The sequence below is a fragment of the Eriocheir sinensis genome, chromosome 29 (genome assembly GCF_024679095.1).
Source record: "Eriocheir sinensis breed Jianghai 21 chromosome 29, ASM2467909v1, whole genome shotgun sequence".
NCBI classification, from domain to species: domain Eukaryota; kingdom Metazoa; phylum Arthropoda; class Malacostraca; order Decapoda; family Varunidae; genus Eriocheir; species Eriocheir sinensis.
This window is the reverse complement of record NC_066537.1, coordinates 15,877,174-15,902,510: the sequence shown is the minus strand read 5'-3', so window position 1 is coordinate 15,902,510 and position 25,337 is coordinate 15,877,174. Positions and strand designations below refer to the sequence as shown.

The 25,337-nt window shown below is 43.3% G+C and overlaps 1 protein-coding gene and 1 long non-coding RNA gene across 8 annotated transcripts in view; one reads left to right on the top strand and one right to left on the bottom strand.

Moving 5' to 3' along the window:
- The window catches only part of LOC127005148 (transmembrane channel-like protein 7), a 28,281-nt gene extending 3,527 nt beyond the window's left edge, over positions 1 to 24,754 (top strand). For 4 of the 7 annotated variants that reach the window (XM_050873775.1, XM_050873774.1, XM_050873773.1 and 1 more), the window contains exons 2-13: positions 1,678 to 1,904; positions 9,865 to 10,008; positions 10,508 to 10,671; positions 10,830 to 11,027; positions 11,230 to 11,610; positions 11,772 to 11,923; positions 13,430 to 13,562; positions 14,746 to 14,840; positions 15,266 to 15,424; positions 15,553 to 15,836; positions 16,267 to 16,497; positions 19,399 to 24,754. In XM_050873775.1, coding sequence (XP_050729732.1) covers positions 1,685 to 1,904; positions 9,865 to 10,008; positions 10,508 to 10,671; positions 10,830 to 11,027; positions 11,230 to 11,610; positions 11,772 to 11,923; positions 13,430 to 13,562; positions 14,746 to 14,840; positions 15,266 to 15,424; positions 15,553 to 15,836; positions 16,267 to 16,497; positions 19,399 to 19,712 — 2,475 coding nt within the window. In that variant the 5' untranslated portion in view covers positions 1,678 to 1,684 and the 3' untranslated portion in view covers positions 19,713 to 24,754. Of the gene's footprint in view, positions 1 to 6; positions 636 to 1,677; positions 1,905 to 6,655; positions 8,590 to 9,864; positions 10,009 to 10,507; positions 10,672 to 10,829; positions 11,028 to 11,229; positions 11,611 to 11,771; positions 11,924 to 13,429; positions 13,563 to 14,745; positions 14,841 to 15,265; positions 15,425 to 15,552; positions 15,837 to 16,266; positions 16,552 to 16,590; positions 16,987 to 19,398 lie in introns of those variants that run through there. The other 3 variants (XM_050873772.1, XM_050873777.1, XM_050873776.1) reach the window with 3 other exon arrangements.
- On the bottom strand, positions 17,135 to 19,541 carry LOC127005154 (uncharacterized). The gene is made up of 2 exons (XR_007758354.1): positions 19,393 to 19,541; positions 17,135 to 18,937 (listed from the first exon to the last, which is right to left on the bottom strand). It is a non-coding gene; the product is annotated as an uncharacterized LOC127005154 (long non-coding RNA).
- Positions 24,755 to 25,337: the final 583 nt, after the last annotated feature.

The window sequence follows — 25,337 nt, the reverse complement described above, 5'->3', positions numbered from 1 at the left end:
TAGGTCGTTAGCCGGTAGTATTGCAGCCCAGTTGGGGATTATAGTTCCTGAGTGACTTGGCGCCTGTGAGCCACGTCACTGGTCCCACATAGCCTGTAAGCAGTGCTGTATCTGGTACTTGTTTGATCCTCATCAGTAGCACCAGCCAGGGACGGTTTGTGTCAGGGCGTGGCGTCCCTGCGCTGCTGCTGCCGCTGTCTAACCTGTGGCTCCGAAGGCTGAATCTGAACTTAACAAGTTGCAACCAGTATTTTATCTTAGGCACTATTTGATTTCTTTATATATCGTGCTTAGTATTACCTGGTATTCTCACCTGATTGTAGATAAAACACATCAGTAAGGAATAGATATAATCGCTATTAACTAAATCCCACCGTGGCTGGCCCACACCACCCTGCTCGGCACGGGGGACGCCATCCACGACCCTCACTGGTTCGCTGCCGTGACTGTGTTCTGTCTGCGTAATCATCTTGAGTAATTTGCGGCACAGCCCAGCGCGGGCCACAGATATCATCGTCAGCCTCAATAGGGAAGTGAAACCTAATCCCACGTGTTGCCAACTTGCCAGAACACAGTCAGCAGCCCTGAGATCTTGGCGAGACCCCCCCTTCCCCATCAACAATGGCTGGGCTGCAGTAGGTCTTGCTTGTTTGTATATATTGACAACCCTTCCTCCTCTAGTGTGCACCGAGAGTGAACCAGCCTGTGCCTGCGTACAGATAGCTTTCTCACATACCAATTTTTATCAAGATAAGCTAACCGTTTGACAAAAGGTGTTGAGGCGCCGTCTGCCACCCCAAGGCTGAGGCGCCACTCTTCGCCGCCGCGCAAGGGCCACACCGGGCGGGGCGCGGCGAGGGTGGACCAGCCGAGGCGGGGCAAGGGGGCGCCTCTCCATCCTGCTCTCAACGGGGAGACTGTTAAAATTACCAGTAATATTCTGCATTGGTTTCTACGTCATGGTCAGTCCCGAAGCAATTTTTTTTTCTTTTGGTTTGTTCCCATCAACGGAGTGGTGGCAGAGGCGACCAGACACCCTGCCGTCTTGAAGGGTGTCTTGTAGGGCGGCGCTAAATTATGATTGTCACCTTGCCTTAACAATGTGAACACTCACCATGGTGTTATACAGACTAAGGATCTTGTTAAAGGATGAAAATTATGTATTATGTTCCTGAAATATGATGAATTTAGACATCCCTTTTATTGTTCACGTATTGGCTTGTACTATGATCCTGCAGAGAATTTTGCTTTCCTTCCAGAACCATTGACTGTCTTGTGAGGGAGTAAGCGGGGTGTGCGTGCGTGCGTGGGTGTTTCTGTTTTTGTAATGCTTGTTTATTATCCATATATGCCGCCATTTTAAACCTACATTATAACCTGTATGTTCCTTCCTTCATCCTTTTAGTTTTAAACTGACGTATATAACTATAGTCTTTCACCTTAACCTGATGGGTGACACTTGACTTAACTTATGAGAGAGAGAGAGAGAGAGAGAGAGAGAGAGAGAGAGAGAGAGAGAGAGAGAGAGAGAGAGAGAGAGAGAGAGAGAGAGAGAGAGATTGATTGATTTACCCAAGGTTTGCCCGTCATGTTAACAGGATATGGTGGAGAGAGAGGTGAGCAGAAGGAAAAGTGTGTGTGCGTGTGTGTGTGATCCTCTGTCTCTTATCACCCAAGGGAGGACATGTCAGGGGACCGCAACTCTGGATGTCGCACCTCGGCAGCCATGAGCGGGTCTGGCGGCCGCGGGGGCTCCGGGGGGCGCGGCCAGAAGGCGGGTTCAGCGAAGCGCGGAGGCTGGGAGGACGCCGGGGTGGAGTTCTACCGCGAAGCCTACCCGACCTCCGTGGACAACATATACGACGCGAGAATCACAACGCTGCTCCCATCCAAGCGCCATAACGGTGAGTGTTGCAGAGAGAGAGAGAGAGAGAGATCACATTCATAGTTATTTTATATCTTATCCAAGGGTAAAATATAAAATATAAAAGGTAGGAAGACACCTACCGAAATGGGCGTAAGCCACTCCCGGCGAGGTATATATGGGAAGCGAGGAGGGTGCTGAAGCCCTCCAAAGACCCTTCCCATGTCCTCACTTTCCGTTTCCCTATTGTCTCATCAACACCCGAGAGTAGTTCAGCATGCTTTCTAAAGACAGATCCTCTCTTTCCACACCACACTGCATTCACACAACATACACACCTTTTCCCAAAATGTAAAATTCAAAATGGCACAATTACGTTCTGCTTCGGAGTCCCCACCTGGGGGGGGGGGGACCACAAATTCCCCCAGGGAGGACTCCCCTTCTGGCTGCCGACTTGAAAGGTGTTTTGATAACTCCTCGAGCCTCTTTCTTATCAATTTCTGCAACACACGCGGTTTCACTCTAATTTTCATTTTGTGGAACACCATCTCTCCTCTTAAGTGAATATACACTCACGCACGCACGCATTCACTCTCCCACCCAAGGCCATGCTCCCACCCTCCCTCCCTTGCCCATATTTTGATACCGCTGCTAGTTTTGACCCCTGACACCTGTTGCATCACTGAGCCCCGTGTGTGTGTGTGTGTGTGTGTCCCAGAGGAAGCGAGACCTAAAGACGTGACGATCAGCGCGGGATAATTATTATGCTTGGCGACTATTTCTATCTTTGTGTGTGTGTGTGTGTGAGAGAGAGAGAGAGAGAGAGAGAGAGAGAGAGAGAGAGAGAGAGAGAGAGAGAGAGAGAGAGAGAGAGAGAGATACTACCCGGCTTGAGAGGAAAGGAGGAGGGGAAGGAGGGACACGGAAGATAGGAGAGCCACGGTACCCTCTAGCATATGTGGCACCGAATTACACCCTTATAGACAAGAGGCAGAGGAGCCGAATCACTCTGCTTTGTGCCATTTCCCATCCTCGTCACGTACGCTGCCCCTCCGCCTCTACAGCAGGAGTACCCAAGGGCGTTTATCCCTCCTGAGTCTACCAGCATCGAAGAGCAGAATATTTAGCCTTAAAACTCATCTTTCATGCCCTCGAACTTCAGTGCTAGAGAAGGCGGTGTGGAGTGTGGGTGTGTGCTGGTGGGCTGCCCGAGCGGTGGTGGTAGTGGTATCAGCTGATCGGTGCTGCAGTAGAGGCGGTGTTGGTGGTGCCAGGTGGTGCCGGTGGTATTTCTTTGTGTTGTCTAGTGCTCGTGGTGCTCAGAGAAGTGCTGAAGTGGGTGGTGTGGCTGCGGGCTGACCGGTGCTATATAGTGGGGGTGGTGCTGCTGCTGGTGTTTTTTTACTGTTTGTGTTCCCTAGTGCTAGTGGTGCTAAGTGAATTGCTGAAGTGGGTAGTGTGGCTGTGGGCTGCCCTAATGGTGGTGATTGGGGTGCTATCAGCTAACGAGTGCTATAGTGGGGGCGGTGTTGATGGTGGTGGTGGGGAGGGTATTTCCTTGTGTGTGTTACCTACACTAGCGTTCCGCGATGCTAAGCGAAGTAATTTAAAGGGCTGTACGGCGTGCGGATGAGTATTTGGCGGTGGTGCTATCAGCTGACGAGTGCTATAGAGAGAGAGAGAGAGAGAGAGGGTCGTCGTCGTCGTAGTAGTAGTAGTAAAGTTCTTGGTGGTTCGTGATTATGAATTCCTGGGAAAAACCTGATCACGCTTCCAGTTCCAAGGCTGAGTAATGAAGTGGCACTAAAACACACACACACACACACACGCAATAGGGGCAGACCATGGAGGTGGGCAGACAAAGAGGCTGGTGGGGGAGGAGAGAGATGGGGGGGGGGGGTTCCTGTGATAAGGATCTCTAGTGGGGGTATTTTTTTGTTTGTGTCCCGTAGTGCTCGTTGTGCTAAGTGAAGTGTTTTAAAGGGATGTATGACGTGCGGATGTGTGTTTGTTGGTGTTGCTATAATGTCAGGTGACGAGTGCTTATGTGGGGGCGGTGTTGATGGTGGTACTGCTGGTGTTGATGGTATTACCTGCTTGTGTTCCCTATAGTGTTCGTGGTGCTAAATGGAGAGGTATAACGAATTCATAGTGCGTCTCTTTATAGAGTGGGTTAGAATGATGAGTCTAATAAAGAGTAATTACGTAACCACCAGTCACTTGTAGGAATGTGTAGCGTGATGGTCAATTATTGTGGTGGGGTGGTGGAGGAGGAGGAGGCGGTGCGGGCAGCGAGTGTACCGTGGTGACGCAATTGCAGTGGAGGATTCGGTGGGGATGCAAAGTGATCGTGTGTGTGTGTGTGTGTGTGTGTGTGTGTGTGTTCGTTCATGTTGCGGCATGTGGAAGATGGATTCTCGGTAGGCAGGAGAGAGAGAGAGAGAGAGAGGGTCGTCGTCGTAGCAGTAGTAGTAGTAGTAGTAGTAAAGTTCTTGGTGGTTTGTGATTATGAATTCCTGGGAAAAACCTGATCACGCTTCCAGTTCCAAGGCTGAGTAATGAAGTGGCACTAAAACACACACACACACACACACACACACACACACACACACACACACGCACTAGGGGCAGACCATGGAGGTGGGCAGACAAAGAGGCTGGTGGGGGAGGAGAGAGATGGGGGGGGGTCCTGTGATAAGGATCTCTAATGCTCGCCACCGTCATGCAGAGAGGAATACGACCTCGCCTGGAGAGTTCAGAATATTTCGAACTTAGAGGCTCTTTTACTACTTGATTTTTTGTTTGTTTGTTTGTTAGATGTGTATTTCAAGATATTTATTACCCTAATTCTCTGTCTCTCCGTTTCTATAATCTATATTCTTTCGTCCTCTTTCTCCCACTCCCATCGCTTTCACTTTCATTTTCTCTTTCTCGGCGTCTCAGGTGTTAGCCAGTGTCCGCACTCCTCCCTCTCTAACTGATTCACCTCCTATAATAATAATAATAATAATAATAATAATAATAATAAGTGGAAATCATGTTGGCCGTCCCGAACTGTCTATATACCTGGCACAAAAGGAGAAATAAGAATAATACATATATTGTCTCAACAACATACTACTACTACTACTACTACTACTACTACTACTACTACTACTACTACTACTACTACTACTACTACTACTAATAATAATAATAATAATAATAATAATAATGATAATAATAATGCTATTAATGATGATAATTCCTCGTTGGTTTAGTTGTACTTGATAAGAGAATGTCTTATCTTGAATGCATTAAAGAACGTTTTCAATCTCAAATGAATATAAAACTAACTTTATTTTATGTTCAGTGATATTATAGTGTGTGTGTAATTCACCACGGCCTGATCACGAGTTGGATTCGCTTTCGCCAGCTTGTACCCTCACAACGTGAGCATTTGCTCATTATTGTCTTATCTCTGGGTACTGCCAGGACCTCACACACCACACACCCCATCCCCCTTGCTCAAGGGGGGACAGTATCCACTTCTAGTCAACGGAAAGAATCCGGCCTGAGCGGGGCTCGAACCGCCGCCGTGTTTGGCCGTGAAACCTGGCAGAGCGGCACCGATTGAGCTACCAGAGTCGTGTGAGCGGTGTGTGTGTGTGTGTGTGTGTGAAAAGATGGTAGTCTGTAAATTTTTCCGCCGAGGTCACGAAGAACAGTGATCCCTTGATGTTATAATGCTAATTAGAGAGAGAGAGAGAGAGAGAGAGAGAGAGAGAGAGAGAGAGGGGGGCGGTGAATAACCTTTAGAAATAGCTACTCCATCTTATTCCACTTCTCTCGCCCTCTTCCAATATCCTTTCTCTCTCTCTCTCTCCGATTTTACACAGGGAGTCATGCGATGCTAACCAAAATGAGAGAGAGAGAGAGAGAGAGAGAGAGAGAGAGAGAGAGAGAGAGAGAGAGAGAGAGAGAGAATATCTGTGGCTTGCTCACTCTCGCCCTTGACAGGTTCACCTCGGGGGCTTTGACATGACTAGGTGTGATTGCTGTGTCATTCAAGTAGTAGTAGTAGTAGTAGTAGTAGTTGTAACGTTGTATCGCTGCGAAAATGAGATCCCATTTCGTAGCAGCAGCAGTAGTAGTTTTTTTTTTATAGTAGTAGTAGTAGTAGTAGTAGTAGTAGTTATATATAGGGCCTAGCTAAGAAAGGGAAGGGAATCTGTTAGTTAAGTTATTTATGTTTTGTGGGTTTAGTTACGAATAGGTGGAGCAATTATAGTTGGTAGTAGTAGTAGTAGTAGTAGTAGTAGTAAAGTTCGTGGTGGTTCGTGATTATGAATTCCTGGGAAAAACCTGATCACGCTCAAGGTTGAGTAATGAGAACACCGCTACAAACACACACACACACACACACACACACACACACACACACACACACACACACACACACACACACCACTTTGCACATTTTCATATAATTAGGCAGCCCTCACATACGTAACTTCACTCCCCTAAGCCCAATCTCTCGTTTCCTTTGTCATCATTATCTTGTTCGCGGGAAGGGCGCGTCTGTGTGACATCAATTTCCTTTTTCTATGTTTCTTTGTTCGTCGAAGTCATCCGGTCTTGGTAATTTGTCTCGTTGTGACTTTACTTCATTCATATCAGCCTATCAGGAGTGTGACGTATGTGTTTGTGTGAATAGATAGCGACTGCAGGAAGTGGGAGAGACGTGTGCGGGGGGGGGGGGGTATATGTGTATTTCGGTGTCTCTCTCTCTCTCTCTCTCTCTCTCTCTCTCTCTCTCTCTCTCCGTGGACAGAGCGTTATACTGTCTGTCTAACTGGCCATTCATAGCTTGCACAACACGCCCCTTGAGACACAGTATGGTTTCACGGCACGCGTCTTGCAGCCATCCTTCCTCCTCTCCTTGATTAAACGGGGCGGTGTCTTGGCTATTATTTCACCACGCTTCAGATCCCCCGCTAGTCGCCGCGCCACGCCCGTCTGATGTCACTGCACCTGCTGAAAATATCTCGAGACGGTCTTTCGGTTCTCAGCCAGCCGCTTTTTGTTCCGAGTGTTCTCTTGTTCGAACTAGTAGGGCGATCGTTCTCATGTACTTGAACGTTTCTCCTTGCCTGTTCGAGTGACTAAAGCGTAGTTTCTGGATATCAGATTATACGGGAAGCCTGCAAGAACCAGATTTGAAGGAATGGAGAAGGAAGCCTGTACTTAAAGAATTCTCCATCTACTACTACTACTACTACTACTACTACTACTACTACTACTACTACTACTACAACTACTACTACTATACTATGGTTCTTGGCTGCCTACCGAAATTATATATTTTATCTTACATTTCATTTCGATTGATTTTACGTATCCATGGATGTATGTAGCTACTCTTTAACACATATGCATGGTAATAGGTGTGTGTGTGTGTGTGTGTGTGTGTGTGTGTGTGTGTGTGTGTGTGTGTTAGCACCTTCACACCGCGACACACATGTCCCGGAAAAGAAACAGACATGAGAGAACAATCAGTCAGTCAGTCATGTAGATGTAGTTGCCACCCAAAATATCAGCCACCTTAATTTTGTACGTTAGAAAAGACATTGAACTTGACCAGAGAGGAAATGGACTCCGCTGCCACCTGTAAATGCCGCGTTTTTGTAACATTTTCCATATTTCATCCTTTGAGACAGTATTTCCTTGCTCTGGTTACTTTAACTTTACTGTCGTTACTTACAGTCGTTCACTTACCGTATGAAGTCTGTACATACTACATGGTATACAGGCCCGTCATTTTGATTGATTTTTTGGAGGGGACTAGAGGGCATCATTGGTTCGTGATATGGGGGGTGGAGGTGGCGAGCTTAGCGAGCATGCCCAAGCGAGGGAATTATATTTTAATAGGCACTTTTAAGGGCATTGTGAGGCCGATATAGAGAACATTGGGAGGCTATACCCCTCGTAGTCTCCCCAGAAATTCGGCCCTGGTAGACTACATACACTCGATCAGACAGGCAGCCAACCCGACACCCGAGTACCCGGACACAATGGTACTTTGTGTGTGTGTGTGTGTGTGTGTGTGTGTGTGTTGGTGAAGGGCAAGCTTGCATGACCGTTAAGAGACTGAAGGAAAAGGAATGACCACTGCTCTTGATATGCGGGTACCACCAAGCCTGCGTGTGTGTATGCCCGTAGAAGTCTACTCCAACCGCACTAACATCGAAAATAAATCCCACCCACGCCAGCCCACCACCACCAATAAGATTTAACCTTTCCCAGCATCCACCAAATGTGATATGCGGATACAGAACTTGCTTGCGCCAGTGTTTACGCGTGGAGGTATACTATCCACACTAACATAGAAAAGAAGACCCGCCCACCCCAGCCCCCCAACACCAATAAGATTTAACCTTTCACCAATAAGATTTGACTTTACCGAGCACCCACCAATCACATGCATTCTGAGTTGCGGAGAGGGCGTGGCTTGCCTGTGGACTGGCCAATGATGTGCACTTGATGGGGGAAGTGGGAGGGGCTTATTTGCGAGGACTGCTTGAACAGCGTAAAGAAGAAGCGTAGGAGGCTGAAGAAGATGGATCAAGAGCAGTTCCCTTTGATAGTGGAGACGGAGAGATGTGAGCGGGTCATTCGGGTACGCCTTGATGCCCCTCCTGATGATGATGATGACGACGAAGAGGACGAGGGCATTGTAATCACATGTAAGGAGAGAAAGATAGATAGATAGATAAATTAGTGTACGTATAGTCCAATTCACAGAAATATTTGTAATTCTGAAGATCCAATATTTAGATAGGCACCTATAGGTCTGTATTATTAAACGTATCGAACTCCTATTACGACTATTTTCCAAGGTCACAGAGAAGATTACCCTGATTTTCATAGGTAGTTATCCCGTTCAAGATGCAGAAGTCGTGTACACCTAACACTAGAATCACAAAACAGTCCATGAAAATCATACTGACTTCTAACAGGCGTACTGAGGTTCTGATACGTTTTTAAATACGGGCATTGCCATCACACCCATTAATAGTACAGCAGCCTCTCCCTTCCGTATAATTACCATCCAATAAGGTGGCAAGGACCTCCATCACGAAACTCATTAATTGTCATCTTCCTCTCACACGTACACGCCATCTGGCAAGCTTCCGCCTCCACTGCCTCACCAAATACAAATAGAAGTTTCACGGGTTCATTAATACTATTCACATTAATATCGAAAATAGGTTCTTCATGTTATGGTTATTTGTGTTCAGTCTTTGGTGTGTAGATTTCCCTTTCTAGTGTAAGTTAGATCATTCTTATTTTTGGCATTTCTCGGCCATTCATTCTCTCTCTCTCTCTCTCTCTCTCTCTCTCTCTCTCTCTCTCTCTCTCTCTCTCTCTCTCTCTCCTTTTATGTTTCCTGTTCCATCCTTCGGTTTTCTCCTTAAAAAAAAAAAAAGATGCGTCTTGTGGTTGTCATGGCTGTAGGAGGGAGAGTAACCGAACTCACGGTCGATTCTGTGTGCAAAGACCTCTCGAGTCACGTTATATACAGGAATATGAATACAATACCTCTGATGCACCTGTCACAATTTGTCGTGGGTTTGTGTCAGCGATAACTTGAAGTGTGGTGACTACAAGTTATCGGGTTTCTTAATTCGCCATGTGCCACTGTAGGCTACGTGTGTGTGTGTGTGTGAAAATTATTATTATATGAATTTATGACATCATAATACTCGCGTAGTAAAAGGCAATCTCATACTGTTTAGGATTTCCAAGGTTATGATACACTCGACTGAAGATTTACTTTAATTCTCTGGAAAAGTAATACCCATGTAAAGGCTGACTTCATAAACTTATCATTTGAAAATCACTAAAAAATGTTATACTTATCTTTTACACTAGAATGCATCATATAGACATATCTTCCTCCTTTAGTTTTCTTTGTCACTCCATGTTGTGCACCACTGATTCATGAGTTTTGTTCACAGTCAACAGCTTGGGCCGAGGAACTGTGCGCCGGCGGGCCTCACAACGGAGCCGCCGGCCGCCGCCCACCACCACTGCCACCCTCGTCCACACCAGCCGACGGGGCTCCGACACCTACCTGGAGGTACTGCCAGACCTCACAACGGGTGAGTATTCCAGCATGACCTTCAGCCTGATGTGCCTTGTGTAGTGGTCTTTAAATTTTTCCTCATCCTTCAGTTTTCCCTTGACTTATCAAAGAGGAGGTTATAAATGCAGTAAAGATAAAAAAAACATATTCATTGTGTCAGTGTGTAGCCTATGCTCAGTTTGACCTGTAAATCCAAAGATTATCCTCCAGTTTCTCCCTTGCCTGATCTTAAGAGCAAATTATAAGGAATTTTAGATTGTATGCCCATTAGTAAATTTGGAAATTTTTTAAAATTCACTCTGTCATTGTGGAACCCTCATTCAGTCTGACTCGTAAATGCAGAGATCATCTTACAGTTTCTCTCGTACTAATCTAGGAGGAAGGATTTTAGGCCAAGTTTGTCCATCAGGAAATTTAGAAGAAAAAAACTAAAATCCAGTCTTAGTTTATCTATTGCTGGGTTTGACTTGTAAATGCAGAGATCACAGCAAGTAAAGTTTGTGTTTGTGATGCAGGTGTGGACGAGGAGGAGACGTGGGAGAAGCTGCAGCAGATCCGTGCCCACGCTGTTCCCCTGGAGGAGAAGCGGAAGCTCAAGCAGCAGCTTCAGTCAGCACCAACACTCAGGACCAGAGGCCTCGCTGCCTTCAAGCTCTCGAGGCGCAAGTTTTTCTCACAGGTAGTTTCTCCATTTTTGTCTAAGTGAGCTACTGAAAGGGACTGGATGGTTAATCAAAGCACCCAAATAATCAGATAATAAGAAATTTAATGAACTAAGGGAAGCAAGGCATGTACTTATTAGTTCTTTTGATGATGCATTGTCTTCTTTTCCCACAGACCAAGAGCAGACTGCGGGAGATGATATCCAAAATTGAGTTGTGGCACTGGAGTCTCCGTTATGTGGAAGGAAACTTTGGCACCGGCCTTGTAGCCTTCTTTACCTTTATTAAGTGGCTCCTGTACCTGAATCTGTTCACCTGTGTTCTCCTCACTGTCTTCATTCTGGTGCCGCAGATATTCCTGGTCCACTCTAAGGTAATTTCTCTTCCTCTCACTCCTTGTTCCTCCCTCCCCTCCCTGCCTCACACCCTGTTCCCTTCCCCCTGTGTTTTTGTTGTAAGTTTAGAGCATGGTGTGTGGTAGTGAAGCTTCCCACATAATAGGTCATCCTGGTCATGTGTTATGGTGGGGTATTTTTATCTCAGCATCACTAATAATTCCTTGTCTGTGCCTTCAGGATAGCTGCATTGTGGACAGCTGGCCTGGCTCGGGCGACTACAATGACACATTCCTCTTTGAAAATGAGACCAACTGCTGTCACGAGTATTACGATGAAATAAAGGCCGATTCTCCACAGCTGAACAACTACTACTTAATACAACTGGTGCAGGATGGGGTACAGGGCACTGGTCCTCTGGAACTGTCTTACCTTTTTTATGGCTACTACCCAAGACACATCCTAGTGCTGGAGGTGGCCCCAGAGTGGAAGTACAACCTCCCTCTAGCATACTTGTTGGTGGTGGTGGTGACGCTGATCCTCAGTCTGGTGTTGATGGTGAGGGCAGCTGCCAGGGGTCTGAGGGAAAGCCTTCGGTCTTCGGAGGGACAGTTTTATCAGGTATGTAATGTGATTGTCTTCTTGGCAAAGCTATTCTACTTTAGCTTCATTGTTGTTTTGTTCATGCATTCTCTCAGTCCTATTTCATTGATATATACAATAGGATCTTGCCAATAACGTCTGATTGGTGCCTGAAAAATGCTGTTATTAATTTGTTTCAGTATTGCAACCTGATATTTGGAGGCTGGGATTATTGCATTGAAAACAACAAAGCTGCCTCCATCAAGAAGAAAGCCATCTATAATGAGCTGTGTAACCACCTTGAGACAGAGAGGTATAACGAGGAGAAGGAACAGAGGACTAAAAGAGAAAGGTGAGTCACTGATACCATGGAATGAGTTTTGTTAGCTATAGGATAGAAATTATAAGCAATAAGAGGCATTGCTGGAAAGATCTTAAGGAAAAATGCATCATAGCTATGGGTGGTATATCATATTTTCATTTAGGCTTAGTTGTGGGAATAGCATTCAATGATGTATAAACAGAGGGACAAACAAGTTTTATAGTTTTGTGGTACTCTTGATTGGTGGTGTTGGAAGCATGCACAAAAGACTTTGGCAAGTGTTCTTAAAGCAGTCCCTGAGTTCCTCCAGAGGGTGCTGAAACTAGTTTATGGGGGTAGCCAAAAATGTATCTCTAAAAATATAAATGAATACTTTTTTTTGCACTTTTTCTTACAAGATATTTAAGGTTCAAAGTCAGCTATATGGTCACCTCCAGTCAAGTAGTCCCTCATCCCCTGCCCCCTCCTTTACCCTTTACCCAGAATTACTGTCAAATTCAACTTATTTTTCATAAATTAACACGAGATTATGTTTCATGGTTTAGGTCATTATTTTTCTATCATGCAACAAAAAATGCCTCAGCCAATCAGGCACAACTTCAGAAAGGGGGTGGGCATGGAGAACAAGTTAGCTGGCAGTGACCAATAAGCTATGAAGGTATCTGGCTGGTCAGGAGTTGAGGTTGTGAGTTGTCAGGGCTGAAAACTTGGAACCAGTAGAATGAAGGTATCTGGCGGGTCAGGAGTTGAACTTAAGATTTATTGGGGCTGAAAAGTTTGAACCAACAGTGATGGCATTTGGATGGTTAGGAATTGAACTTGGGAGTTATGAGCAATGATAACTTTGAACCACTAGAGCAGTGGTCCCCATTGTATTTGCTATCATGACCCTTTTCAAAACTCTTGAAATCTACGTGACCCCTGATGTTTGCAATTTGTTTAAACCTACGTGACCCCTGATGTTTGCAATTTGTTTAAACCTACGTGACCCCTGATGTTTGCAATTTGTTTTACACTTTTTAAACATACCAATTTTCAAACATACCCAACCCTGACATACCCCTGAAAGATGCCCTGATGTTCCCTCTCAACACTCACCAGCAGAGCTACTCACTATTTAAGCAAAGGTCCAGTTAGACAAGTTCAAATGTATACAAAGATCCTGATAAATATTATAGCTGGACCCCAGGCTCCGGTAGAAAAATATAATTAAATAACATGAAGGTCTTGGGGATGGATTCTTGCAAATGTATTTCCTCAACTGACTGCAGGGCCTACAGTCAGTCGAGGAAATATACTTGCAAGAATCCATCGCCAGGACCTTCATGTTATTTAATTATATTTTTTCTACTCCTGGAGCCTGAAGATCTGGATTTGGACCGCTGGTTAGAAGTTGAACTTGGGAGTTATTGGGGCTGAAAACTTTGAACTAGTAGAGTGAAGGTATCAGGCTGGTTAGGAGTTGAACTTAGGAGGTATTGGGGCTAAAAACTCTGAAGGAGCAAGATTTGGTGATGAGTGCATTTTCTCCCACAGGTGTCGGCTGTACATGGTGAGGCTGCTGGTCAATCTAGTAGTGTTGGCTCTCCTCTCTCTGTCCTTTGTGGCCATCTACAAGAGCACTATTTTTGCCTTTGACCACCTGAAGTATGTCAAGGACTCCAAAGAGGTAAGTCCTTGTATAGAGGACAAACTTATTACTCCACCTTAATCTGAACTCATTGTGATTTAACAGCTTCCCGTGTGGCATGACATTGGGTAGGAAGAGAGAGTAGGCTACTGGGAGATAGAGAGATGATTAGTGGAGGCTGAAGCAGCAGGGGAGGAGATTGACTTTTCATGTGGAAAGAGACAATTGGTTGACAGGTTTAAAAGTAAAGTGGATCAGTATTGTTTATCTCCAACTGTACCTTCAATGGATTGCCGTATATTTTTATAGGCTTCACTCTGGCATGGTATTTATTATTTAGAGTTAGAGACAGGAATAGAAGATTTCAGTTCACAGTTGTTAGCTTCTTTATTGTCCATCACCACCCTCAGTACTTTTTTTCTCAGTAAAGGAGGCAGCTCAAGGGCAAAAATAAATAAATAAAATAAGCCCACTAATAACTGCACCTATAAAGTAAGTAGAAATGAGTGACCATAAGAGAGGTAAATTTTGAATGGATGAATGAAATTGAATTTTGATACTCCCCTCTTGAAAGAAGTCAGGTTGTAGGCAGTAGGAAATACAGATGAAGGAAGGCTGTTCCAGAGTTGTCCAGTGAAAGGGATGAAAGAATGAAGGTACTGGTTAACTCTTGCATAAGGAATTTGGATAGTATAGGGATGAGCTAGAATAGAAAGTTGTTTGCAGCAGGGCTGCAGGAAGGGTGGAGGCACGCAGTCAGCAAGCTCAAAAGAACAGTCAGCTTAAAAATATTGGTTGAAGATAGAGAGGCAACATTGCAGTGGGATTTAAGAGGCAGAAGACTGTAAGTAAGAGGAGGGGGTGTTGATGAGGCAAAGAGCCTAGGACTCCCTAAAACTGATAGAGTATTACCTGACTCATGTGATACACAGTGGTGATAGTGGTGTTTTATATGCAGGTGAAGTGAATTGACTGGTGAGAGACAGGTAAGGGAGAGGGAAAGGGAACAGCAGTCAATGAAAAGGGAAAGGGAACAGCAGTCATTGAAAAGGGAAAGGGAAAGGGAACGGAAGTCATTGAAAAGGGAAAGGGAACGGCAGTCATTGAAAAGGGAAAGGGAAAGGGAAAGGAAGTCATTGAAAAGGGAAAGGGAAAGGGAAGGGCGGACATGGGTTTACAACCATGCACATATAGGATTATAACAATTCACATGTGTTGACAGAGTGAGGAGGAGGACAAGTTGATGATCCTCCTGTATGAGTACCTGCCCTCAGGCGTCATCGTTACCCTTAACATCATCATCCCATATCTGCTTAGGTATGTCTTCTGCTTCTGTTCTACTCTGGCTTACAAATAAGTATTCTGGAAGAACAAAATAAAAAAATGAGTTTTAACCTGATACTCATGGACAATTATTTGTGTTCAAAAGTATTTTCAAGCATGGATCTTGATGCTCCTTCAAATGGACTTTTTTTTCATTGGAGGCTCACAGAAAATTGGTACATGACCAATTATTTAACTAATCCAGATCACTCATAGTAACCTAAGATTGTAGTTTATCCCCACTGGGTGAGGCAGCTCTTTTGGACTTTGCTTGTTGTGCACACAGGCAATGAATAAACACATGGCAGCCTCCGGTATTTGTCTTACACTACTCAAAGTATTTATTAATTACAAAAAAAGGGGGTTAAAGACTTCCTAATATTTATAGGTAGATTTAATGAGTGTCTTGCATCCCACAGAGCACTAGTGAAGCTTGAGCACTACACACCCAACTCCATCCTGGTGCTGACCTTGGTGCGCACCGTCTTCCTGCGCCTTGCCTCCCTTGTTGTCTTGCTTATCTCCATCTACCAGCGCATCCCTCAGTGCCCCGTCTCCAAGAGTTCCGAGTGTATAAAGTGAGTATGTGCACGTGTGTCATTAGAAAGGTTAGGCATCATGAACCCTTCAGTTGGGAAACAAATGACCAAATTCTATGATTAAATCAGTTACGAGACAGCTACACAAGCATGCCCTTCCTTTACAGTGACTGCCCCCAGCCGTGGTGTTGGGAGACGTACGTGGGGCAGCAGCTGTACAAACTTACCATTCTGGACCTGATCATCATGTTCCTCTCCACCTTCTTAGTCAACTTCCCTTTAAAGTGCATTGGCCACAAGCTGATGCGTGGCAGCCGGCTTGGTGCAGCTATTGGGGACGTAGAGTTTGTGATTCCTAAACATGTGTTGGACATTGTGTATGGACAAACGCTGTGCTGGCTTGGCATGTTCTACTCGCCACTGCTGCCTGCTGTCACCTGTGTCAAGCTAAGTAAGAAACCTGCTTGTAATTTATTAAAGGGCATCATAAGGAAAGAGAGATTTGTCCGAATTTTTACATCATGTAGGAATAAGGCTTTGCCAGGGTCATTTTGATTTCTAAGTCTGGGTCGCAAGCCATGATGATGTAGCAGTTGGAGGTAATGTCTGTGTAGTGTGCAGTCAGCTGTCTTGAGGTAGTGAAAATGAGTAATCATGCCAGTCTCTTGTCCCTCTAGCACCTCTACTTCTGTCATTATTTTCCTACTTGGTGCATTGTAGGTGTGACTTATACAACAACAATGATAATGGAGGTAGTGGCACAACAGATTTGCAAACCCCTGCCTTACACAATTTCAATATAATCACAGATAGAATAGAGACTGATATGATAGTTTCTACATTATAGGTATTCGACACTGAAACTGTTATTCCTTCCACAGTTTTGGTGTTTTACATCAAGTATTTTGACTGCAAGGTGAACAGCAGTCAGTCCTCCCAGCTGTACAGAACCTCCCGCTCCAACGCCCTCTTCATATCCATCCTTCTGGTGTCCTTCATCGTCACCATCATCCCCGTCGGCTACTCCATTGCTGAGATCAAGCCCTCGGTGGCCTGCGGGCCCTTCAGAGAGCTTGACACCATCTGGAGTGAGATGCTGGCAGTGATAGAAGGTTGGTCCTTAGGGCTAGGGTTAGAAGGCTGGTCAGAAGGGTTGGGGTTAGAAGGTTGTTCCTTAGGGTTAAGGTTAAAAGGCTGGTCAGAAGGTTGATCAGTAGGGTCAAAGCATCATGGGTTAAAGGCATCCCACTACCAGTATTTCTCCACGTTCGTTGTAGCATTGTCATTCACTGCAGCATATGAAGTTTTGCAGTGAAAGCCGTTCTTTATAGCATAATTCTTAATATCCATTTGTTGTAGCATGCCCCACTGTATAATACTTTAGGAAATTGTTTGACGGTTTAATCTGCACTAATTTACATTACCACTAAGCATTCACTTTATTGCTTTACTTAGTTAACTGCAGTATGAAATCTTAGCAATTTTAACATTATTTAGGGTATCTGGCCTTTATTATGGTGTGATTAGTGTTTATATTGCATAGAATGGGTAGAAACTGGCAGAACTGATAGTGTAAAAAATATGTATATTCAGGGCTAAAATGTCCAAATAAGAAAATGCTTAAAATGGGCCTAAAATAATATGCAAAATTGCAAAAATAGGTCTAAAAAACTGTAATAAGTCGAAACTACCTAAAAGAGGCTCCGAGGAAAAACTGGAAGACTTTTAGTTTAAATCAAACTAGATGAGTGTTCCCTCCAGATTTATTTATCATCCTTGCTGACATTTGCAGTTCAGATGCTCTACAGAATTCCTTTATAACAGTCAAATATACACAACACATGATTAGTACCTACACTTCTGAGATATGATAGATTGCCAAATCAGCTTATGTGTTCTTAATTTTGGTGTCATAATATTGCTTGCAGGTGTTGTGCATTGTGAACCCTGTATATTCTCATAGACAGGTAACTATAATTGCAGTGCCAGGGTCTGAAGTGTGCATCATTGTGCTCAGGTAGCCTGCTGTCACAATGCACGTCAGATTTCATGAATAATAAATGATAGAAATATCAACAATGTGTTGGCTACAAAGACGAATAGTTACAGTTGATTTTAAGTAACTTTAGCTCGGAACACAACGAACGAGCAAGGATTCACATTTTGCTGCAGACAGCAGTTTAGTTAATTTATAATGTTGCTCATAATTATTAAATAGCCCTGGCACTGCCTTCTGCAGAGAAAGATATAACAGAACAGCTGTCTGACATAATAATTTGAAACTCAAAATCAACTATTATTGACGTATTTGTCAGGTCTAACATATGTGCAGGCTATCATTTGTTATCCATGAAACTGAACATACCATGCGACTGCATGTTGTCAAGGCAAGATTATTCACACCTTAGATTCGAATGCTGCAACTACAGTCGAATAAATACCTCAAGGGGGTGTACTGGCCAGTTCCCAAGGCAGAGTGAAGCAGCAACCACTACTGAGCAACTCCTCCACTAACTAACCAACTAATAGGGAGTATATGCCAGGAGGCATGTCGCTCCACTCCCAATGGTCCTCCCAAGCAAGCCTCCATGCATCCTCCCTTCCCATCTCAACCCCCTCCAATGATCAATCAACTTGCCTCAGCCATGAGTTACATGGGCAACCTCTTCGTCTCCTCCACTCAGGGTTGTCTGCTACACAATTAACCCTATAAACTGGATTGACATCCAAGAAACGTGCCATGTGCCCATACAGCCAGAATCGGCACTCATGAACTAAGGTAGTAACAGGCCTCCGACTAGTTTCATAAAGTAGTCACTAGTTCAGAATGGTCACTCCAGGGATACCCCATGATCCTGCAGAGGCACTTGGTACCAACATCATCGATACACCTCTCCAAGTCACTATTCAGTGTCTGTCTCCCAGCTATACAATGAGACAGAGCACGTGCTATAAGTGACAGATTCAAATCTTTGCCCACCTGCATAGATGCTATGTACTCGTGCTGAGTGAGTTCACAACAACATGGGCCAGGCCAATGGTGGGTCTTGCCAGGAAGCCACTGGATGGATTGGACTCGCCCACAGTGTTATGGACTTGCTCAACATAAGTACAGGGAATCGTTGTTATCTGTGTAGGTGGCCAATGATTTGACTACCAAGTGTCATCACAGGATCATGGAGTATCGCTGAAATGACCATGTTGAACCAGCAACTACTTTGTGAAAGTGAATTGTGAACTGTTACCAGCTTAGTCTGTGAACACCAACTCTAGCTACATGGGCACGTGGCACGCCTCCCGGATGTCGATAATAGGGGTTGTTTCTGTATGAGACAATCCTAAGTAGAAGAGACCAAGAGGATGCCCACTCAACTAATGGCTGTGGCAAATCAATCGATGCGTGGAGGCTTGCTCAGTTTAACCCTCAGGGCAGGAGAGTGAAGCACCCTGGCAGATGTCACAAACCATCAATTAGCATGTACTGGGTTGGATAGAGGGAAGTCTTGCCTAGTGGTGGGGACAATCCACCTTCAGTCCCACTTCCAGGGTTGTCTGTTGGGGAGAAAGGAAGATGTTTAATCAATTTGCATTGTAAAGCACTATCAACCACGGCAGAAAAAGTGCTGTTAGGTTAAAGTTAAAACCAAGTTCTGTTACCTCACCTAGCATGCTAAATATGGTTATGTATTGAACACTGTATGAACTAAACACTACATTCACAAAGCTGTAAACTACGGTTATCATACATCTTGAAAACAAATACAGTGAAAGGGCACTAATTGGTTTCTTTTATGACCAGATGCTGACAGTATTTCTCCGGAGACTCTTTGAAGTATTATTGACTTGGTATATTTTTTGGGACCTAAAAGTATACAATTTCTAAGAAGCAAAGTATACGATTTATAAGGAGCATTATTATAAATGACTGAATTTAGTAAATGCCATATTGATTTATTTATACAATTCTATTATATAGTAATCTGATTTGATGCTAAATGGTAACTGACCCACAGAATCTCCGGACTGGCTGAAGGCAGTGCTGCTCTTCCTGGGAACAGCAGGATTCGCTGTGCCCGCCATCATCATTCTCATCCTGGCCGGGTACTACTACTATGCCGTAGCTGCTGCCAACAAGCACATGGTGGCCCTTCTCAAGAACCAGTTAGTGCTTGAGGGCCATGACAAACAGTTTCTCCTCTCTCGACTCAACCACATGATCAAGATGTCAACCGAGGAAGAGGGAGGGAGCCCGTCTGCTAGATCTTCTCGTTCTCGGCCTGCTGAAGACGAGACCAGTCACAGCAACGACCAGACTCTGGAAGCATAAGTCTCATAAGTGTTTGGTAACAAAACAGCAGACATATGAAATGAATGAGGCAGGGCTTCTTGCAGCCTCAGAGTTAGAGGAACATTGACTAATGCTGAAGGCAAAGGGAAAGCCCAAAGGGTCCTGCCTTGCCTGGACTGGATAGGAATTGGTGTATTAGACGTGGAATGTGAGGTGCCCTGATACTGGCCACCCTGATACTGGCCTGTGGTCTGCATGCCCTTCATTACCCCTAAGGCTGTGTTGACAAGCATGTCTGATGCAAGGCTGATCAATATAACTTAGTTAAGACATTTAAGTTATCCACCAGGGGACAGTAAATGTGAAAATATGAAGTTAACTTTCAGGTTATGAGAAATTAAAAAATTTTTTATCATACCTGGTATCACAATAATTATTATTTTTATTTTTTTAGTTAGTAACGATTTTTTCAACACTGGTAAGCCATCAAAACTTTACATCATTTAGCCTGGAAAGCCATACTCATCCCACATAGTAGGTTTTATCCTTCTTCTAAAATTTAAGGTAAACTATTACTCATACAAATATGTGGCATATAAATAAACTATGCTAAATTTGTACATAAAAATCAAGATATTTTTAGTTTAAATATGAGGTGTAGGGCACATATGCTTTCTCCTCCAGATCCAGCCAAAGTTTATAGAATCTCATTTGACTCTTTAAAATAGTACAATATGTTTAGCTTTACCACTCACATCCTCTACCACATAGTTACATAATTCCTTCAAAAAGACTCATTAGGTGTATATAATGTTGGGCTGCACACCTAGACTTTATTTTTCAATCTCCTTCCATACATCACTCACTACAGCTTGGCAAAAGGAATTTAGGGTATAGATTAAAGACTGAATGTGAATAAGCTTAGTTCTTAAGATTATTGTTTACAAATAGCATTATCACCAAAGTAATCTATTAGACTTAAATAAGAAGGGTCAGCACTATTGGCAAGATGATTATGCGGTAATTATGCTCCTATGTGGGCAACTGTTATAGCATTATCTGTTGTTATTCATATATAAATATATATATATTTAGTATTTATCTGTAGCACAGTGTAAGAGGGGTTGAGATACTGCCATCTATCATGTAGATAAACCCCAGTTTGAAAAGACAATAGAGCTAAGTATTTTTTATCATGTTGGTGGTAACTAGTGATGGCGTGAAGAAGCACAAGTTGGAGGAGGGTGGTGAAGGAGAGAGGGAGAGAGAGGCAGAGGTAAAGATCGGCACTCAGTGGTGGCGCAGGAAAGAAAAGGTTGACACACATTATACAGTCGTAAAAAGCTTTACTGATGTGAACTGACACAGCTCTCGCCTTTTAACAGTGAAGATGAACAAGACTCAAACTAATGCCTTACTCAAGTATAATATGTTAGCCACTCATACATATATATGTAAGTTTTGTGTTCCATCACATACCTTTCAACCATAAGTGTTGCACAATGTGGTCAGTGGGTGATAAGTACACACTTAGATCCAGTTTTACAGCTCTGATTGTTTGCAGGCATATCCTTGCCACTCCACCACACTACCTGCTGAAAATATATCCTAGAAATATTAAAATGTCACATTCCTTAAGCATCATTCCATTACAAATTTTGCTCAAGTTTATTAAGATGTATCAAACTATTTTGTACAACCAATATCTTAAAAAATTCCCCACATATGAGTTATAAATCATATCAGTATACTATATGCATTACTCTGCCCGTGTCTTCAAGAAGGAAAAGTCCTATGATGTCAGACATATAAGGAGTCATGTTCATAGTTGAATCTAGCAGTGATATAAACCACCTTAGACACAGCAGTCACATCATTTGATCTATGTAGCTGTTCAGAATTTCCAGTGATATGTGTTGCCAGCAGTGTCCCCATAACCACACCAAACAGACCACAGCTGCAGTGCCTCATCTATCTTCTGGGTGACTGCCCTTCCTTCTTGCTGCCATGACTCTGTGCCAATACCATTTCCGTGTAATCCTCTCAGAGCTGCCCCACCTCAGTATGTTATTTTTTCTACCACACAGGGAGGAATAATCTCACGCTGTAGCTCACCAATATTGTTAAATGCTTTTGCTTTTATAATATAGTGCGTAGCCAACCTGAATGGGCCATTACCAAGATATATTGTTTACTTGTATACTATTCATACTTGTAGATTTCTCTTATTTATGTTCCTACATATATACATATATTTTTTAAAGTAGAGAGGTATGCTTGAAATATCTTTACCCCAAGGAATTCATGTATCTGGTGATAGTGCTCAGATTTGTCTTTCATTCAATGTGTTCACCAATAACACCTGTGCAGAACGTTGTCCTGTAGGCAGACACAGAGAGGAGTTGTAAATGGAATACAATACAGTTTCTCATTAAACATAGGCACTTCCACTGCCGCTGAATGTTAACTTATGTTTGTCTCATAGGTTCACTTTTTTCTGTTACTGTCAAGTGTTGGCGACAAAGAACCACTTCAGTGCCATGTGTGTCATGTTGTTAGCAACAGGTGTCTTAAAACATGAACATTCCTTTGCGGGATCAGCACTGGCTTAAACTTTACATTCTTAGCCAATTCAAGCTTTACTAGTCATCTTAATTCTTCCACTAGTGCTTCATGATCACTGTTACTGGCAAAAAAAAAAAAAAAAAATATTGCTAAAGACAATAAGATACATGAGGTATGCTTTTTAAATAGGTTGTGAAATTGCATTGTTTTAGCAGTGCACATGAGTTATTGCCACACACCCTCATGTAAACACCGAAGCAGATATTCTGCTGCCTTCCAATGGCTCAAACCAGTTTGCAAAGTCCAGTTGCAGCTGGTCTTTCTCATTTTTTTTTTTTTTTTACAACTAGGAGTTTGTGAAACTTTTACAAAGCCCTGCACATGAATTTCATTTGTAAGTGCATGTGTAAAGTTTCATGCAACTTAACTTGTAATCAGCATGAAATCCTAGCTCTGATGGTGTTAGGTCAGCAAAAATACAGGCTTGTAGTGTCCTGCTCATGGGGTTAACAAAGCAGCCCAGGAGTGTTGATGACACTATAGCTAGACAGTTTGAGGCTGCTATATAAAATGATGAGCAAAGAAATTTTATACAATTTTCTTGAAGGTGATGACCACAGTGGTAATGGAGGTGTTGGCATATAAAATATTTCATGGGACAGCTGATTTTGCTCCTGTACAGCCCACACACTAACAAATTTGACATCTGTTAATGATTAGAATCAATGTGGATCAATGAAAATTCACAAATAGGAAAAAACTATTAATGATGTGTGATGGGCATGTGGGGTGAAGCTGGCCATACCATAACCACCTTACTCATCTGAATCACCTTTACTCCTGATATTCATAAGATTGCATAAATAGGTTCTTTCATTTTTAACTTGTTTACCTTGAAATAATGTGAGAATGCCCAATGGTTTCAAGCTTTAATTGTTCATTACCACTTAGTAAAGTGAAAGAAGTGCATATGTACGGAGCGGTTTCTTTACTTATCACCCAGGACTCTTATGTTGCAATCCGAAGTGAAGATGTTCCTGTATGTTAGTGTTGTAGCCCCACAGAGCTCCTTATTATAGAGTTCTCCAAAAAGTGATACAAAATACCACTTATACTTCATTTCAGTGCACACCTTACAAGTGACCATGTGAGCCAACACAACTAGTGTGCTTACACTGCCTACTGAAACTCAAGCTTCCACACTTAATATTCTGAAGCTGAAAAATGCACAATATTACTTTCAATGACCAGAAGCACACTGAGTTGCCAAGCTTGTAATAAACCATTATGGGAGTTTGTGGTGTGCAACTGGCTCCTCTTTTCTATAATTTCATAGATCTTTGATGCTGCTATTCCACACAGACATCAAGGAACATATCAGGTTGTGAATCATTTCCAAATATTGTTCCTTTACTAACACTAGATGGTAAGGGCAAGTTATATAACCTTACCCTTACTAACCCAGTTGTTACAATGAAGGTAATAAATAAAATTTAAACTGTGTTACTGCCTGAAATCAGCCAGACTCAGGAACTCTTGATATAATGATCTGTTCCACTCTGTACTTGTACTGGTGCTGACACACCGCAAACACCATACAACACAAGGCTGGGATGGACAGTCTGCGCAGCCAGCGAGGGCTGACTCTAGACACTGGAATTGTAAGCATTGAATGGCAGCTATTAGTTGTAATGCAGCAGTATTATTATACTTTTTGCATTTCATATTTAGTAATGTATTCTATGTTAGATTTATAAATATAAACACTTACTATTTGTATAATTACTTCATACGAGTTTCTCTGTTTAAGGAAAGTTGTACTTTTGATTTCTGTGAAGGGCTCGGTTTGTAATTGTGTATTTGCTAAATTCATTATATGTGCAAATGTATATATGCAGTGCCCCTGTGCACTACACAATCTTGCAATGGCAAATTGTTACCTCCTTAAGGTTGTGCTTTAAGTAAATTTATGAGCAAAACATCGAAAACTCATGTTTTGTACCTGTTTGCTATTCGTATCCAAGGATGCATGGAGTAATGTTAAGGCTCTTAAATTACTTGGTCTTCTGCATCCCAGAATTTTCCTGTCCCTGCCTCTACAGTGAAATGGGGCCCTTCAGAGCACTACTAATGCTACCCTCACCTCCATTCACCACAGATCACACACCAAACCTGTTTTGCTGAAAAATTCTATATTATTATTGAACAGCTACATGACGAGTTTCTTTCCAAGCTCACAAGTAACATGGCAGACAAGTAATTTACCTTCTCTGACTGACATGTGCCAAAGAAATATTGAAGGGCAATAAATTTACCTTATGTAATGTTTTCCACTGGGTTGTGAGAACTGACCTGTGTGAGGAGTGTACTTGTCGGACAGGACGTCATTAGTCACCCTCAACTGTGGCCGCCTCAGAGCCGCTTCCCTCCACCCATTGTCTTCATACTGTAATACCATTTGTAATGTTCTGTCAGTTGTGTTTTATATACGTCCCAAATACAATTTTGGAACTATAGCTTATTTTTTAATACCCTAAAAAGCAGTTTCTGTCTAGGCCTGACTTTTGGTGAAGACATTGATCATCATCATCTTCAGCCATTACTAAAGTTTGACACATCTAAAGTGGCGTCTGATGTAGACAGCCCTCTATATACTGTTGCCATGTCTCCAATTGACCTCGCATACCGTGCCCCTCATAAGTCGTAATCTTCATGTTTTCTCTCTCTCTCTCTCTCTCTCTCTCTCTCTCTCTCTCTCTGTGTGTGTGTGTGTGTAATTCACCACCACGGCCTGATCACGTGTTGGACTCGTAATCGCCAGCAGGTACCCTCCCGACATGAGCAAGTGCTTTTTATCGTCAATCTATGAGTACTGCCAGGACCTCATACACCACACACCCCATTCTCCTTGCTCAAGGGGGGACAGTAACCACTCCTAGTCAACGGAAAGAATCCGGCCTGAGCAGGCTTGAACCGCCGCCCTGTCAGACCGTGAAGCCTGGCACCACATCGCATTGCTCTAACCAGTTGCACCACGGACGGTGTGTGTGTGTGTGTGTGTGTGTGTGAAATAGTTTCGAGAAACACAAGTCGAAAGTC